Source organism: Phascolarctos cinereus, unplaced genomic scaffold (assembly GCF_003287225.1).
Source record: "Phascolarctos cinereus isolate Bilbo 61053 unplaced genomic scaffold, phaCin_HiC Scaffold_1;HRSCAF=81, whole genome shotgun sequence".
NCBI lineage: Eukaryota > Metazoa > Chordata > Mammalia > Diprotodontia > Phascolarctidae > Phascolarctos > Phascolarctos cinereus.
In genome coordinates, this window is record NW_027555514.1 from 95,310,207 (window position 1) to 95,324,757 (window position 14,551).

General features: G+C 33.0%; 1 protein-coding gene across 1 annotated transcript in view; it reads right to left on the minus strand.

The window, feature by feature from the left end:
* The window catches only part of CNTNAP2 (contactin associated protein 2), a 1,976,042-nt gene that overhangs the window by 1,436,980 nt on the left and 524,511 nt on the right, over window positions 1-14,551 (minus strand). The window contains exons 4-5 of the mRNA XM_078153085.1: window positions 11,003-11,206; window positions 5,781-5,965 (exon numbers count right to left, since the gene is read on the minus strand). Coding sequence (XP_078009211.1) covers window positions 5,781-5,965; window positions 11,003-11,206 — 389 coding nt within the window. The remainder of the gene's footprint in view (window positions 1-5,780; window positions 5,966-11,002; window positions 11,207-14,551) is intronic.

Here is a 14,551-nt window from a genome sequence, read left to right on the forward strand (position 1 = left end):
TTATATGTATAAATCTGTAGCTATAAAAGTTTGCCTCTAGGGGGTAGGTAAGAAATGAAACTCTGTGTGTGTGTGTGCGTGTGTGTGTGGCAATTGGGGTTAAGTGTTTTGGCCAGGGTCATACAGCTAATAAATGTCAAGTGTCTGAAGCCAGATTTGAACTCAGGTCATCCTGACTCCAAGGCTGGAGCTTTATCTACTGCCCCATCTAGCTGCCCTGGTAAATGAAGCTTTTGGACTAAAAGTCTTTGTAAGTTTGAATTTTATTGCTACTGTTTCTCAGTCCAATCATCCTTTCCTGAACTCTTGCAAAACAAAAAATTACTAATGCTATGTGTTAAAAAAAATAATGATGATAATTTGACTTGTGGATTTCACAAGGTGAAGAATCCTGTCAAATGTTCTACTATTTAAAGTCAGAAATTATTTCCAGCTCTGCTTTGGAAAAATGTCATAAGGCAAGTTGAATTTTCAGATTATGTCCCTGAATTGTCCCAGAAGGTCTAGTACTCTTCTAACATTTAGATTCAAATAAGGATGGATTTAGCCCTGTACATACTGAGGATTTTTATTGCTGGGGGCAGATAGCTTATAGGATCTAGGTTAGCTTAGATTCACCACCAGTTCCAAGGACCTTGGGAATTAGGAACAGATTCTACTTTTTTTGCTCTCCACTAGCAGCTTTATAAAATAAAAAATAAACCAACACACAAACACACAAATAAATAAATAAATAAGAAAGGTAAACAAACAACTAAATAAATAAATGAATGATTGGATTAAGTGAAATACTCTCATTTCTTAATACTACTACTACTACTAATAACACCACCAACAAAACATATAAAACAAGCTTACTAATACTAAAACATTTTAAAATGCACATTTCTATTTGTTTATTTTTGTTAGATTTTTACTTTCAGTATCAAATTCTCTTCCCCTTCCAGCCCCTCCCCCACCCATTAAGAAAGCCAGCGATCTGACACAGGTGTTTTACTTAAAGCTATTTCTTATCCTTGCCATAAAATGTTTTCTCTCATTTCCTTTAGAATTTTTTAAAAATGAAAATTAATTTTAAAATGTCAGGGCTTTATATTTTAAACATAAGGTAAAGATTTCTGAACCTCAGAGGATGCATGAACAAATTATGAACCACTATTGAGTGTCACAGTATTTTTGCATGCCTATTTAGTCTTAGGAAACTAAAACGAACAGAGTTTGGAGTAATACACCGAGAAAAGAAATGGAAGACATTTGAAATGCAAAGAAATGTTACATGGAATGATAAGCTATATATCTCTATACATGTTTGGACACTATCGACTAGTAGGAAAAATAGTAGAGATAAGAAGAGATTCATAAATGATGGGGAAAAAAGTTTTTTCTAATAAGGGAACAGATTTAGAACTAGAAGAGATCTAGGAGGTCATCCAGTCCAAGCTACTCATTTTACAGATACAGAAATTGAGATCCAGAGGCAAGTGACTTGTCTAAGATCACACCAACATTAAGAGTTGGAGTTAGGATTTGAACCCAGTCATTTGACTCCAGAGAAAGTGGCTTTTCTATTGTTCCACACAGTCAATGGAGAGAAAAGGAAAAAAAATGGGAAAAGTAGAAAGTAACATGCATATTAGGAAAAGAATATGGAATTATATGGAATTGAAATTATTGGAGACCAAACAGAAAGAGGGAATTGACGCTTACTTCCTTTCAAGGTTTCTCTTCTTCTCTCCTACTCTCTCAAAAAATGAATAGCAATATACTTGTCCTATACTCAATGGTACAATAATAACAGTAATAATAGCTTGCTAGCTTTTATATAGCAGTTTAAGTTTGCAAAGCAATTTACTTATGCTACTTCATTTAATAACAACACACATGCTAGCATTTGAGAATAATTATTATTATTTTTAACTTATATTATTATTTTTTTCCCATGCACTTACACTCTATGGATCACTCTAAGGTCTAGTGTAATTTCTCTCCTATATTTTCTTTCCACAGGTAGAGAAAGTAGATGTAAATTGAATCTTCATACTATTAGCTAGTTTTTTTTTTACCTTTAGCAAGTCATTTAATATCTGAATTTAATTTTTTTTTAAAATTGAGTAGGAATAGAGAATCTCTAAGATCCCTTGCAAGTCTTAACTTTAATGATTTTTTATTAGTAAGGAAATGTGGTGCAGGGGATAGAAACAGAAGACCTGAATTCTAGTTCTGATTTAGATGTTTACTGGCACTGTGACCTATGAGGTCCCTTCTATTTTTAAATCTGTGATTCTACAACTTCTGACAGTCACTTAATCTTTGTGAGACTTTTGCTATCTCTAAAATCAAAGAAATAGTATCCATACTGGCTAATGTACAAGACAGTTATAAAAATCCAGGGTAATGATTTTTTTAAAAATTGATTTGAAAAGGGTGAAATGCTATGCAAATATGAATATACTATTAATTCTGATTTAGTGAGGAACATTCATATTCATAGAATGGTTGTTTGACCTTAAACCAGAATAGCTCAGCAAACCATAACTTGGGTTATACCACTTAACAATATAAAATATCAGAATCTGAAGTTGATAGATTTTATTTTGTAACTTATATAAGAAATTTAATGTGTCGCTTTCTAGGTGACCAAAATCTCTTTAACAAATTGTTGACCCGTATATCCTCATTAGAAAATCCAGGATTACTACAATATATAATGAAGAATCAGAATAGCACAATAAAAAAAAAGTTCTATTTTCCAAGGAATACTTTGAGCACAGTTATGACAGCACTTTGGGTCTACTTTCTGAGTGCCAGTCTATCTAAATGCAGAGAGATTCATCACCAATAGGCTAGCCATTTAATATCAAATTATTCAGCTATAGTAACCAATGAAATAAAGAAAAATACAAAATGGTTCTCAGTTCCACATCGCTCCTTTCTACTTTTCAGGGACCACGGAAGAAAAAAGTGAAAGAAAAGACCAAGAATCACAGAGATTTCATTTTATGTGTGAATTTTAATTTAGTTGTTGTTACTCAAAATGTAAGCTTCTCATTCATTGACTAAATGGATGTACAACCAGAGGAACTGCTTCATTCCAATTTTGACACACTTGAAATAAATGAAATAAATAGAAGCAAGGAAGCTATTGTCTCTGTGGGAGGGTAGACCACAGATTCTCCTTAAGAAGCCAATTAAAGGAGCTAGTGTGATTGGTTTCTTGTCGTTGTTGTTGTTGTTTGTCATGGTGGTGGTGGTAGTGCTAATGTATCCAAAGCCAACTAGAATTAGAATTTCATGGAATATGTGTTAAATCATATTACAGTGCTCATAATAAGCATTTGGAAAAGAGCACTTTGTAAATAATAGTTTACACATCAATATCTGTTGCAGAGGATGAACAGATAAAAGAAATTCTAGATCTTCCAAATAAAGCTATCATATATGCTAAAACTTGTTTTCTTTAGTACATTGGTGGGAATAGCCGAGGATATAAAGAAATAACCTGGTGAATAAAGTTCAGGAATAAGGAACGAGAAAGCCCTAAGACTTGTGGACTATACTCAAGCTTCACACATATACCATGAACCGTTAATATCCGTGAGCCTTAGTTTCGTTATCTCTAAAATGAAGTGACTGAACAAGATGTCCCCCAAGGGCTCTTCTACCTCTAGATCTATGATTCTATGAAGACTTTAAGAAAAGAATTGAAGTGCACTGGATATAGTGAGCACTGGATAACTTGAAAAAAAGAAATTGCTTCTATTGCAAAAGTCAGGAATTAAGTTGTTTCTGATCATTAAGGAACATTTCCTTAATGAACTGTGTATGTATCATCAAGCCACTGACTTGTTAGGGCAAATATAAAAAAAAGAGTATAAAGGTATAAGACACAATGAAGATGAGAAAGAGGATATGGTGCACAATTAAAATCTTATTGTACAAAGTTATAATATCTTATTTAAAGAAGTTATTGATGGTAAAACTACGATAAGGATAGAAAAAAGGAAAAGACACAAACTACAATTATTTCATTTAACTTATATTGTCATAATGAGACCAAAATAGATTAACAGTGTCCTACTTAGTAAACCCTTGCTTTACTCCACAAATGAGAAGAGACAACTGTGATAAGAAACATCAACTTAGAATGTGAATTCAATTGTGAAATCTTATATAGAAGGATGATGGATTATTAATTATATCATCTGATAAAAGAGACAGAAATAGTAGAGGATAAAACCAGTTTAAATAACTTTTGCAGGAGGCCCAACCTAGCAAAAGCTTTCCAAGGATATTTATGAATAAAAATAGAAAGCAGAAAATAAAAAGAAGAAAAATGGAAAGGATCTGGACATATTTTATATTTTTTTAAACACCACTAGGTTAACCACACAAACTCTACTATCACTATCTTGAATATACTTACAGTTGAGATAGAAATAGTACTGAAGAGAATAGCATGCATTTATTGTATTATAGCTGATGTGCTTTGATGTACATTTATTCTAATACAGTACATTTTTAGCGTGTGTGTGTGTGTGTGTGTGTGTGTGTGTGTGTGTGTGACAGAGACAGAGGCAGAGACAGAGAAACAGAAAGGTAGAGATAAAGAGATAGAAAGACAGACACAGGGACAGAGAAAGAAAGAGAGAGAAACAGAGAGACAGAGACAGAGAAATAGGGAGATAGAGATAGACACAGAGAAATATTCTTAACGAAACTAGAACTCATTTTGCTTCTCTGTGAGCTAAAATAGTTGATGTAGATTACTTTTAAGTATTTTCATTATTTTTTCATTCTATGATCTTTTCTTAAAAGACAAAAAATTCACACCACTAATTTGAGGATAGTAGCAACCAAAACACCCCCCCGTCTCCATACACGTATACCATATTATATAATATATGTATACATGCACATATATATGTTTGTATTACCTTATAATTATATGTCTCATGTTTATTTTTAACACTGAATCCTATATAGTATTAGAATTAAACTGTTTCACAGAGGTGGCTACATAGCCCATTCTTAAGAATGTAAAACATACTACAAGTCATAATACATATCTGCTTTGGTAATCAATGAAAAAATGTACATTGAATAGAAATGCTAAAATAACCTCCATAAGCTCATTATATTAGAAACAGCTTAACACAAGCTGGAATTTATAATGCTAAATCACCCCTCAATAGTTGAGCCACACTCAGAATGCATTATAATCACTATATAGTCCTCTGTATATATGTGCGTATATGTACATAAAGATATGCATATATACAGTGAAATACATTTTATACATATATGTATGTGTATATATATATATATATATATATATATATATACACAAACATGCATAATCTCAATTAAAATATTAAACTAGAGTGAAACTTTCAGAATTTTTCAAGTAACTTTAAGCTCACTGGACAATCATTGATAACACCATGAATAATTCCTGCATTAGAATGATATACAGAGATTGTAGAGTTCAGTTAATTCATGCTTTTCAAAAATAGCTCAAGTAATATCTATAAAAATTAAATAAACTCATATCATGTGGATGTTTGATCATTATGAAAAAAAAGACTCATTTATTTGAGCATGCCAAATGACTTTTAAATTTGAAAGCTTCTGTCTTACAATCATGAGAAAAAATAGGTGGCATAAAGAAGCATGTGGCAGAAAGAAAACAAAATGTGGAGAAAGACATGCTTAGGTTCCATAGAATGGAGTTATTCAATATAATAACCCCATGTTATCATTATTTACATCTATTTAATTACCTCATAATCCAAGTCCAGATAATCAAATTCTCCATTCGTCCGAAAATGTTGCAAATGCCTATCCAGAGTCAGGTTGATGTTCCGTCCATGGCGTTCAATAATAACAGAATGCCAGTGGTGATCATCTAGCAAGCTTCCTGTCATCACAGATGTATGGCCATATATGGAACCAAATTGGTTGCTCCCTGATTGATGTGGAAAAGACCAAGGAAATGAATGAATGGCAAACTCACTGAGGAGGAGTTCATTTCACATACAATGTCATCTATCTCCCAAAGGTGATTCTCAGTGAAGTTAGCATAGAAAATTGCAATGTAACTGTACTTAAAGATGGTTTTATTTGAAGTTTATTTAACATTCTCCACAAAGGAAAGACTCTGACCCTTTTTATAAGCCATAAAAAGAAACCAACAAAATGTAAGCAGTATCTATTAGCAAAAAACCTAGTTGCAAAAGTCCCCACAGTTGAAGAGTTTAATTGATGTAGTGGAAAGAATATTGATCTTAGAATAAAGAGATCTGGTTTCAAGTCTAGGTCCTAGTGCTGACTACCTGTATGACTACTGGTGAGCCACTTAACTTCTTTGAACCTGTTTCCTTATGTGTGAAATGAGGATGTCATACTATCTGAGTCAAAGGATTATTGTGAGGAAAGTGATCCGTAAACTTCAATTGTATATGTGGGAAATACTATTAGTTTACATATAATTTTTAGTTGCCAAAGCAAAATACCACTTAGCTTCAAAGGAGAAAGGGGATGAAAAGGCCAGCAGTCTCAGACTCTCCTTTGCTAATTGAAAAGAAGATCATACTGTTTACAAAGAATTTAGAATGAACAAATACCTGGAATTCCTTATATTTTCTTTTCCTGATATAAAAATGTAAAGGACATCTCAAGGAACAAAAAAGAGGGAAAATATTTATGAAAAAAAAATGAACATCAAGGAACATTGAAATGGGAGGAAGCTTTTTCTGAGACCAATTATTTAACAAAAAATGAATTATGAAGAAAAGTGAATGAAGTCCACCATCTATGACTTTTATGGGGAAAAGGAGTAACTGCTTTTAACATTAAAGCTCCAAGTGGTTGCTGGGAAGTGAATGACACATGAGGCCTCCAATGACCAAAAACTCTCAAGAGATCTGGATTCTAGCTTTGATTCCATGCCTTCCTATGTATGTGACTTGGCAAAAATTATCTCACCTCTCTGACCCTGAGACTCTTCCCTAACACACGAGGAGGTTAGATTAGAGCAGAGGTATCAAACAAGCTACTCGTGGCAATGATACTCAGGGTCTAAGAAGATTAAAATGTAATTGAGACATATGTAATAAAATAGAAAAAAATACAACAGAATGGAAATGTTAGTTTTTGGTTTTCTAAGTGAATATGCAGCTTGCAGGGATTTTTATGTACAGTAAATAGACCCCATTTCTATTTGAGTTTGAAACCACTGGACTAGGGGACTTTGAAAATTTCTTGAAACTCTAAACTTGTGATCCTATGATCCTAAATAAGAGCACTCTCCTTACAGTGTAACAAAAGTAAATCAGTTATATTATTATTATGAAGAGATTAGTGTCTATTGTCTATCAGAAGGATGTATTTAAATTAGCACATTAAAATCAATGACTGTTGTTTATGTGTCTAGATATGAACCCAAATTTGTACTCAACACTAGAATTTCCTTTGTAAAGGAGAATAATTAGAAGGTGTATGAATAATGATATTGTTGTTTTAGGATATATGTGGATATCAATAAAATTGTATTTTATGGTATTTTAATGACGTATGTATATTCACATACAAAAAAAATTAATGAGTTCTATGATTCCATGACTGTAGGAGTCCTTTCATGGATGAACTTATACTCCTAATATAAATTTGCCACTCTTAGTATCTCCTCATCTTGTAATTGAGATCACTGTCATGGCAATGAGAGGTTAAGTGACTTGAGCAGAGTTACTCAGGTAATCTATGTCAAAGGTATGACTTGAACCCAGGTCGTTATTCATAATATCATATGGCTTTCCCTTATATTTGTATGTAGTTGGTAACAAAGAGAGAGAGAGAGAGAGAGAGAGAGAGAGAGAGAGAGAGAGAGAGAGAGAGAGAGAGAGGGAGGGAGAGAGACAGAGACAGAGAGACAGAGACAGAGACAGAAACAGAAAGAAAGACAGAGAGTGAGAGACAGAGAGAGGAATAAGAAGAAGCATATGGTGCATGCAAGTGTTAGAACTAGATATCAAAAGAAACATGATTGGGAGAGAATGAAATGATAACCAAACAGGATAATACTGACAATATTTATAAGAAAGGTTGATGTTCCTTTACATATAAATAATCCCCTTTTCTTTTATTAATAAAGAAACTTTTAAAAGTGTGAATTAAAAGTTGTTTTTTCAATTGATTAATTTCCAATCAATATATTAGAAGTAGGGATATAAATATAGAAAATTATAAGAACCATAGTTTTTTAGAGGTTTGTATCCTATTTAAAATAATAATGTCTACATATTATAGTTTCTGTGATTTTCTTAGAGCACTTTCACAATTCTTTGTGTCTATAAGATAAATGCAAAGAGCCAAATGCTAGCAGAAGAAGAAATCAAAATGAGAAGTATGAAAGGGGTATGTGTGAAAATCCCACTATAGCCTCAATACTAACATCTATGAAATATTGTTTTCATAGTTTTTAGGCTAAAAGGCATAGCAGAACCCAGAGTGAAGTGCCTAAAATATAGGCATGAAATTAGAAAGGGCCGGTAGAATGCTAAGCTCCCAGACTTTTTATTAAATGAGTTTCCATTTGTATCCCCAATTCAAGGTGTACCAATTTCCCTCTGGAAAAAGAGTGTCCCCCTAGGAGGAGGGAATGAACTTTGTTCACAATAACATTTGGTTAGTCTCTTTCCCTCAGACATAATGGGCAAGAAACACATTGAAGGGAAATGTGTAATTTTGGGATTGACCAATTTTAAGATGAAAAAACCTACACCCACATTAACTTTGAACTGGTCTGTTTAGTTACACAAGCGGGTAGTGACAACAAGCTAAGAGGCCCACACAGATTTGCTCAGCTGGAGTGGAAAATGTATTTACTTTTTCCTTCAATCTGCTTCACTATAAGCTTTATAGCCAAGCAGCAATGAAGAAACAATGATCTGTGGATGCATATAAAATACAACCACAGAATCACAAATAAAAAAAAAATCCTTGATGAAAATGAAAATTTATTCTTGTTTTTTAACAGCAATTGGGAACACCCTGCATATATAATATTTCCTGAACAGATATTGAAACCAGCATTTTAATGTTACAGCTAAATACCACTAAAATATTGTAAAATCCTACATTTACATCATTCAGCCATTAAGGTATTTGTAACACTGTTCTTATAGATATGCCCCCCCCCATAAAATTGTTTCATCAAATTCAGTGCTTTTCTAAAGTAGCATAACAATATATGCTCTGTTGAGCCTGGATTATAGATTCAGTGACTAGAGATAACCTCATTGAGTATCATAATGTAAATCTTCAAATTTAAGGGGTGAAGACTGTTTTTGTCATTTCTTTTTCAGAATTATGCAATATAATTATGGGAAATTGCTTTTGTGACTATTGCCATATTGGGGAAGGAGAGGAGAGAGGAATAAAGTAATAAATCTAACTGCACAGGAAGATCAAATCAGCAAGTTTTTCTGATTTGTGTTAAAGTCAACATATATTTTGCAATTCATTTTCAAGTGTGATGGATACACAAAGCTTTTTAAAAAGAGAGGAAATTAATACTATGCTGTTTTGCATTATCTATCATTTCTATATTTGGGTAAAACTGCCTTATTTGCAAGAGTGGAGAGGGATTACCTCTTTTCAGATTAAAAGAACGCAACAAAAAGAAATTGTATACAGCAGATTTTGCTATGATACAGTTTTTGTTGTTGTTTTGCTGTTGTTATTTATGGTTGTGGTTAATATTTTTGAAGCAAACATCACATTGAATCCATATAAGAATGTCCTTGATAAGGAGACTTTCTCTAACAACTTTTACCATGAATCAAATCAAAACACTCCATCCTCCTCTTCAAAAATAACCCCATACAGGGAAAGCCCAATTTCACAGGGCAAAGAACAAAAGTGTGAGTTGTATCAATTGTCTCTATGTCTTTAAGAAAATTGCAGCATAATGGATAGAACACCAGGCCTGGAGTCAGGAAGACCTGAGTTCAAATATGGTCTCAGACAGTCACAAGTTGTGTGACCTTAGCCAAGTCACTTAACCTCTATTTGCCTCAGTTTCTTCATGTGTAAAATGGAGATGATATTAGCACATGCATCCCATGTTTCTTGTAAGGATCAAATAAAACAATAATTCTAAAGCACTTAGCATAAAACTTTTTCATCATCATCATCATCATCATCATTGGAAGTCTTTGTTTTTTCTTATACAAAAATAATGAAAATAATATTTGCATTACAGAGCTATTGTAAGAAAGGTGCTTTGTAAATTGTACAGTGTTATTTAAATGTAAACACATCAAAGTGGTGGTAACAATTATCCAACTAACGTGTAGAAAAATAAAAGGATTATGCTCTACAATTGAAATATTCATATTTCAACTTTGATTGTAATATACACTTCCAGAATAAAATATAGATAAATAAGTAGATAGATAGATATAGATAGATAGACATAGATAGATAGATAGATAGATAGATAGATAGATAGATAGATAGATAGATAGATAGATTATATCTTGCTTTATCTGAATTATAATTTTGAATATCAATTTCTGTTTTGGCCAGGGTTTTCAATTTTATTTTATGCTTATGAGAATGAGTTAAAACACCAAAATCACATGAACCATTTCTCCTTGTTTAAATAATTTTAACACATCAATTGTTTCCCAATAAATAATAACCCTCTCCAGCCTGCCCCCTGCCCCTCACCCTGCCAAGTAGCTTGAAGAGATCTTAGTCAACTAGATACAGTGTTGAAGTTGAAGTCAGGAAGAACTGGGTTCAAATTTTGCCTTTGACAACTACCAGTTGAGTTATCGTGGGCAAGCCACTCAAATTCTTTTAGCCTTCATGAGTTGCTTCTCTAACTTAACTTTCCGAGCAAAATATAGGGACAAACAAAAGTCAGTGAGTTCACATTATGAATTCAAAACATGAAAAAATAAAATTAAATAAAAGGAATGAAGGTGTTGAAGCCTACCTAGGTTTAAGTTGAGAACCAGTTTAGCTTTTTTCAATTCCAAGGTAATATAATCTCCTTGCTGCCCTTCTCCATGGAAGATTACCCCTTCACTCTCAGAGGTTTTAAATTTCAATGCAATGACATCTTTCAGAGTTTTCATCTTCTTATTCTTGAATCTGTACGGTAATACAACATGGCCATCAAAATTGATAACATCGGCCCCTGAGGGAAGAAGTAAATAAAATTGTTGCTGAGTCATTGTATATTGCCATCCAGTGTCCAGCAAACACACTTCCAATGGGTTTTAGCTATACCAGTTCTATATCTATTTCTTCTAAATATCTGCTATTAAAATGATGGGTAAATTTGTTAATTGGGGTTGCAGTTCTTCTTAAATAGAGATACTGGACAACATTACCTAATAGAGTTTTTATGAGTAGTTAATAAAACATGACCATAAAAGCTCTACAAATAAAAAATGCTATATCAATTTTAATATTAATCACATATATCTGATTAATATGACGCATATTTCAAACATCTTTTTTAGGTTGTAGCTTGAGAAAAAATAAAATGGCTGATCCCTATGGGGGAATTATTCTTAATGTGTTTTATTTTTCTTTTTTTTGCCATGGATGAGGACATTTCTTAACCATTCTCATAAGAAATTTGTCTCTAATTTCCATACCCAAAGGAGGAATAAGAGGACTTAGTAAAAATTATTTAATGATATGGCAATTTTTCCTGATAGGTTTTCTCTTCCATTCATCTTTCAAACATCCTTCAACCAGCATCTGAGTTTAATGACTAATAAAACTTTGGGAACCATCTTAACTTTTGCCCCTGGGCATCATATAGGTCCCAAAATAATTGTTAGCTCTCTGCATTCTGGATGAGAGGAATCAGGCTGCAAATTCTTCTCCTACATTAAACAAAGACATTTTCACTTACCAAATTAAGACACATATGTGCACGCATGCATGTGAGGATGGCAAATAGCTAACTTACAGTTTAAATTCTTTGTTATGAAGCTCTACAAGTATTTTGTACTATGTGCCATGTAGATGCACGTTATTGTTGTAGTTGTTAGAAGATTTGAAAATGAAGATCACTATTTTATAACTTTTTTTCTAAAAGGAGGAAAATTGAAGCAATAGATAATTTCTAAATATTTTGAAAGGATGCTGCCAGCTTCACAAATCTTCAATTAAAATATTTCATCATAAGTTGTTGCTAAATCACATAATGACTACAAAAAAAAAAAAAACAAACAGGCAGTCTTATGATGCTAGTGTTTGTGAGCTTAGCCTGGAATACTCTCCTTCCTAATTCCCACATCTTACAATTCTCAGACTTTCCAGTCTCTCTAAGCCCATTGTACATACCTTTTCTTATAAGGAGATTTTCTTGAAAAGTCCTTTCCCTTAGATTTTAGTTTTCTCCTCACTATCTATAAATTACTTTGTATGTACTTTTTATTAAATTATCTGTGGGCATGTTGTTTCTCAGCAGTAGAATTTAAATTGCTTGAGACCAGGAATTGTTTGATTTTCCCCTAATATAATGAGAGTTCTATAAGTGTTTGCTGAATTGATTTAAATTGGATTGTTACAGAAAATCAAAGCCAAAAAAATAAAAACAAAAACATAAAGCAAACAAACAAAAACAACCTTGATATTTATTTGGTTGAATCTGGAGTGAGGAGGTATGGCTTTGAATCACAGTTCTGCTGCTTATTATCTGCATGATCTCTGAGACTCAGTTTCCTTACATATAAAATGAAAGAACTGGACAAAATGATATCTGAAATCCTACCCATATCTATGATACTATTTAATGTCTACTTAGTACAACGCATTTTGCTAGGTCCTGGGTATGTAGAGACAAAACAAAACAAAACAAAAAGTTCTTGCCTTCAAGAAAGCTACATTCTTCTAGAGGAGAATTACTTCAGTCCCATGACCTAGTCATTTACTTACTATTACTAGATAATATTAATTTATTAAAATATTTAAAGATCATATTTTCTTTTTATATAATATTGTATTTGGCTGTTATTTCAACTTTAAAACCCCAGTAAAATAGACAATTTCTATGATTTGAGAATCAGAGTATCACATGGCAGCATTTAAGTTCATCTCTCTGTCTTCAGACATGACTGTATTTATACTAACCCAGGCTTAGTTAGAGAATACTTTATACCACTTTGAAAGTCACCAGGGAAAGATGTTCAAAATTTTCTTTCTAGACCTCTGATTCTAGAAAAATTCTGTGAATAGCAAGACATTTAAATCATTTTTTTGAATAATTTTCCCTCTATTCATTCAGGAAATCCGTTGGCCTCAGCATCTTTTATCATTAACAATATTTGAAACATACAAATGTTTACGATTTTTTTTTCCTTCTTACATCATGCTATAGGACATGCAACATTGCATCAACACAAGTAAATGAGGAAAATAAAATCTAAAACAGCAATGAAAAAACTACTTCAAGCTTTCCATTTCACTTCTGCTTATCATAACTTTATACCTCCCCATAAAGGGGAATCTGAATCCACAGATCTCTAGGGAAGAAATTAGCCATGAAATATTTTGTTTTGCTAAGATTGCAAAGCTAATCCAATATGTGGCTTTAAAAGAAAATCCTGTCACAGTGCAATTCCAATTTCAAAGTCTTTATCACTTGTGATGAAAAGAAAAAAAAAGAGTGGTGGTGGCAGAATATATGAAATTTGATTTCCAGGTATCAAGTGCAGTTTAGCAGATGGAAGTGAGTATATGAAAGTCACTGAGAGGGAAACAATTTAGAATACAGAGTCAGGTCTATAATCAGTTCTATACAACTGAAGATTGAATAATGTCATTAAATAAAATATTTGTCTTATATATTAATGAGCAAAAAATCACAATGCTTTATCAGAGAGACTATATTCTCAGAACCTTACCAAAGAAGCCCTTCCATATTTTCTCCTAAATCCAGATTTAAAATTGGCTACAGTGAGTGGAATGATGATGATCTAACCTAGGTCACAAGCCCTGATCCTTCTTTGATCAAACTTAGAGGCAGTGAAAAAAATGCACAGTCAGTGTTTTGGGTTTTTTTTTTTTTTGCCTGAGACTGGTCTCCCTGTTTTGCCTTGGCTGGAAGTGAAAGGGCCACCCGAAGGCCTAAAACTACTACTAATTGGCATGGGTGCTCTGACAATGTTCTTTTTCTTAGCTGTGCTAGACTGCAGCTCCCAGAGGCTCATCATACTTGTGCCAGACTTAATATAGACACCTTGGTTACTTTAGACCTACTATAACCCAGAACTCCTAAATTCAAAAGCAGCTAATCTCAGCCTCCATGGTAGAAGAGATTATAGGACTGCAACATTACATCTGATAATAGGCAATGTTTAGAGATTGGAGAAATGCATCCTGGAATGATGGTGGAGTAGATCAGAAAAAATGCAGTCTCTCTAGATTTCCTCCACAAACAGACAGAAAATCACCATGAAATGAAGGTAGAGCAGCAAAAATAAAGGGGAAAGCAGTTGTCCTCCTTGAGAGAACCTCAAAGAGT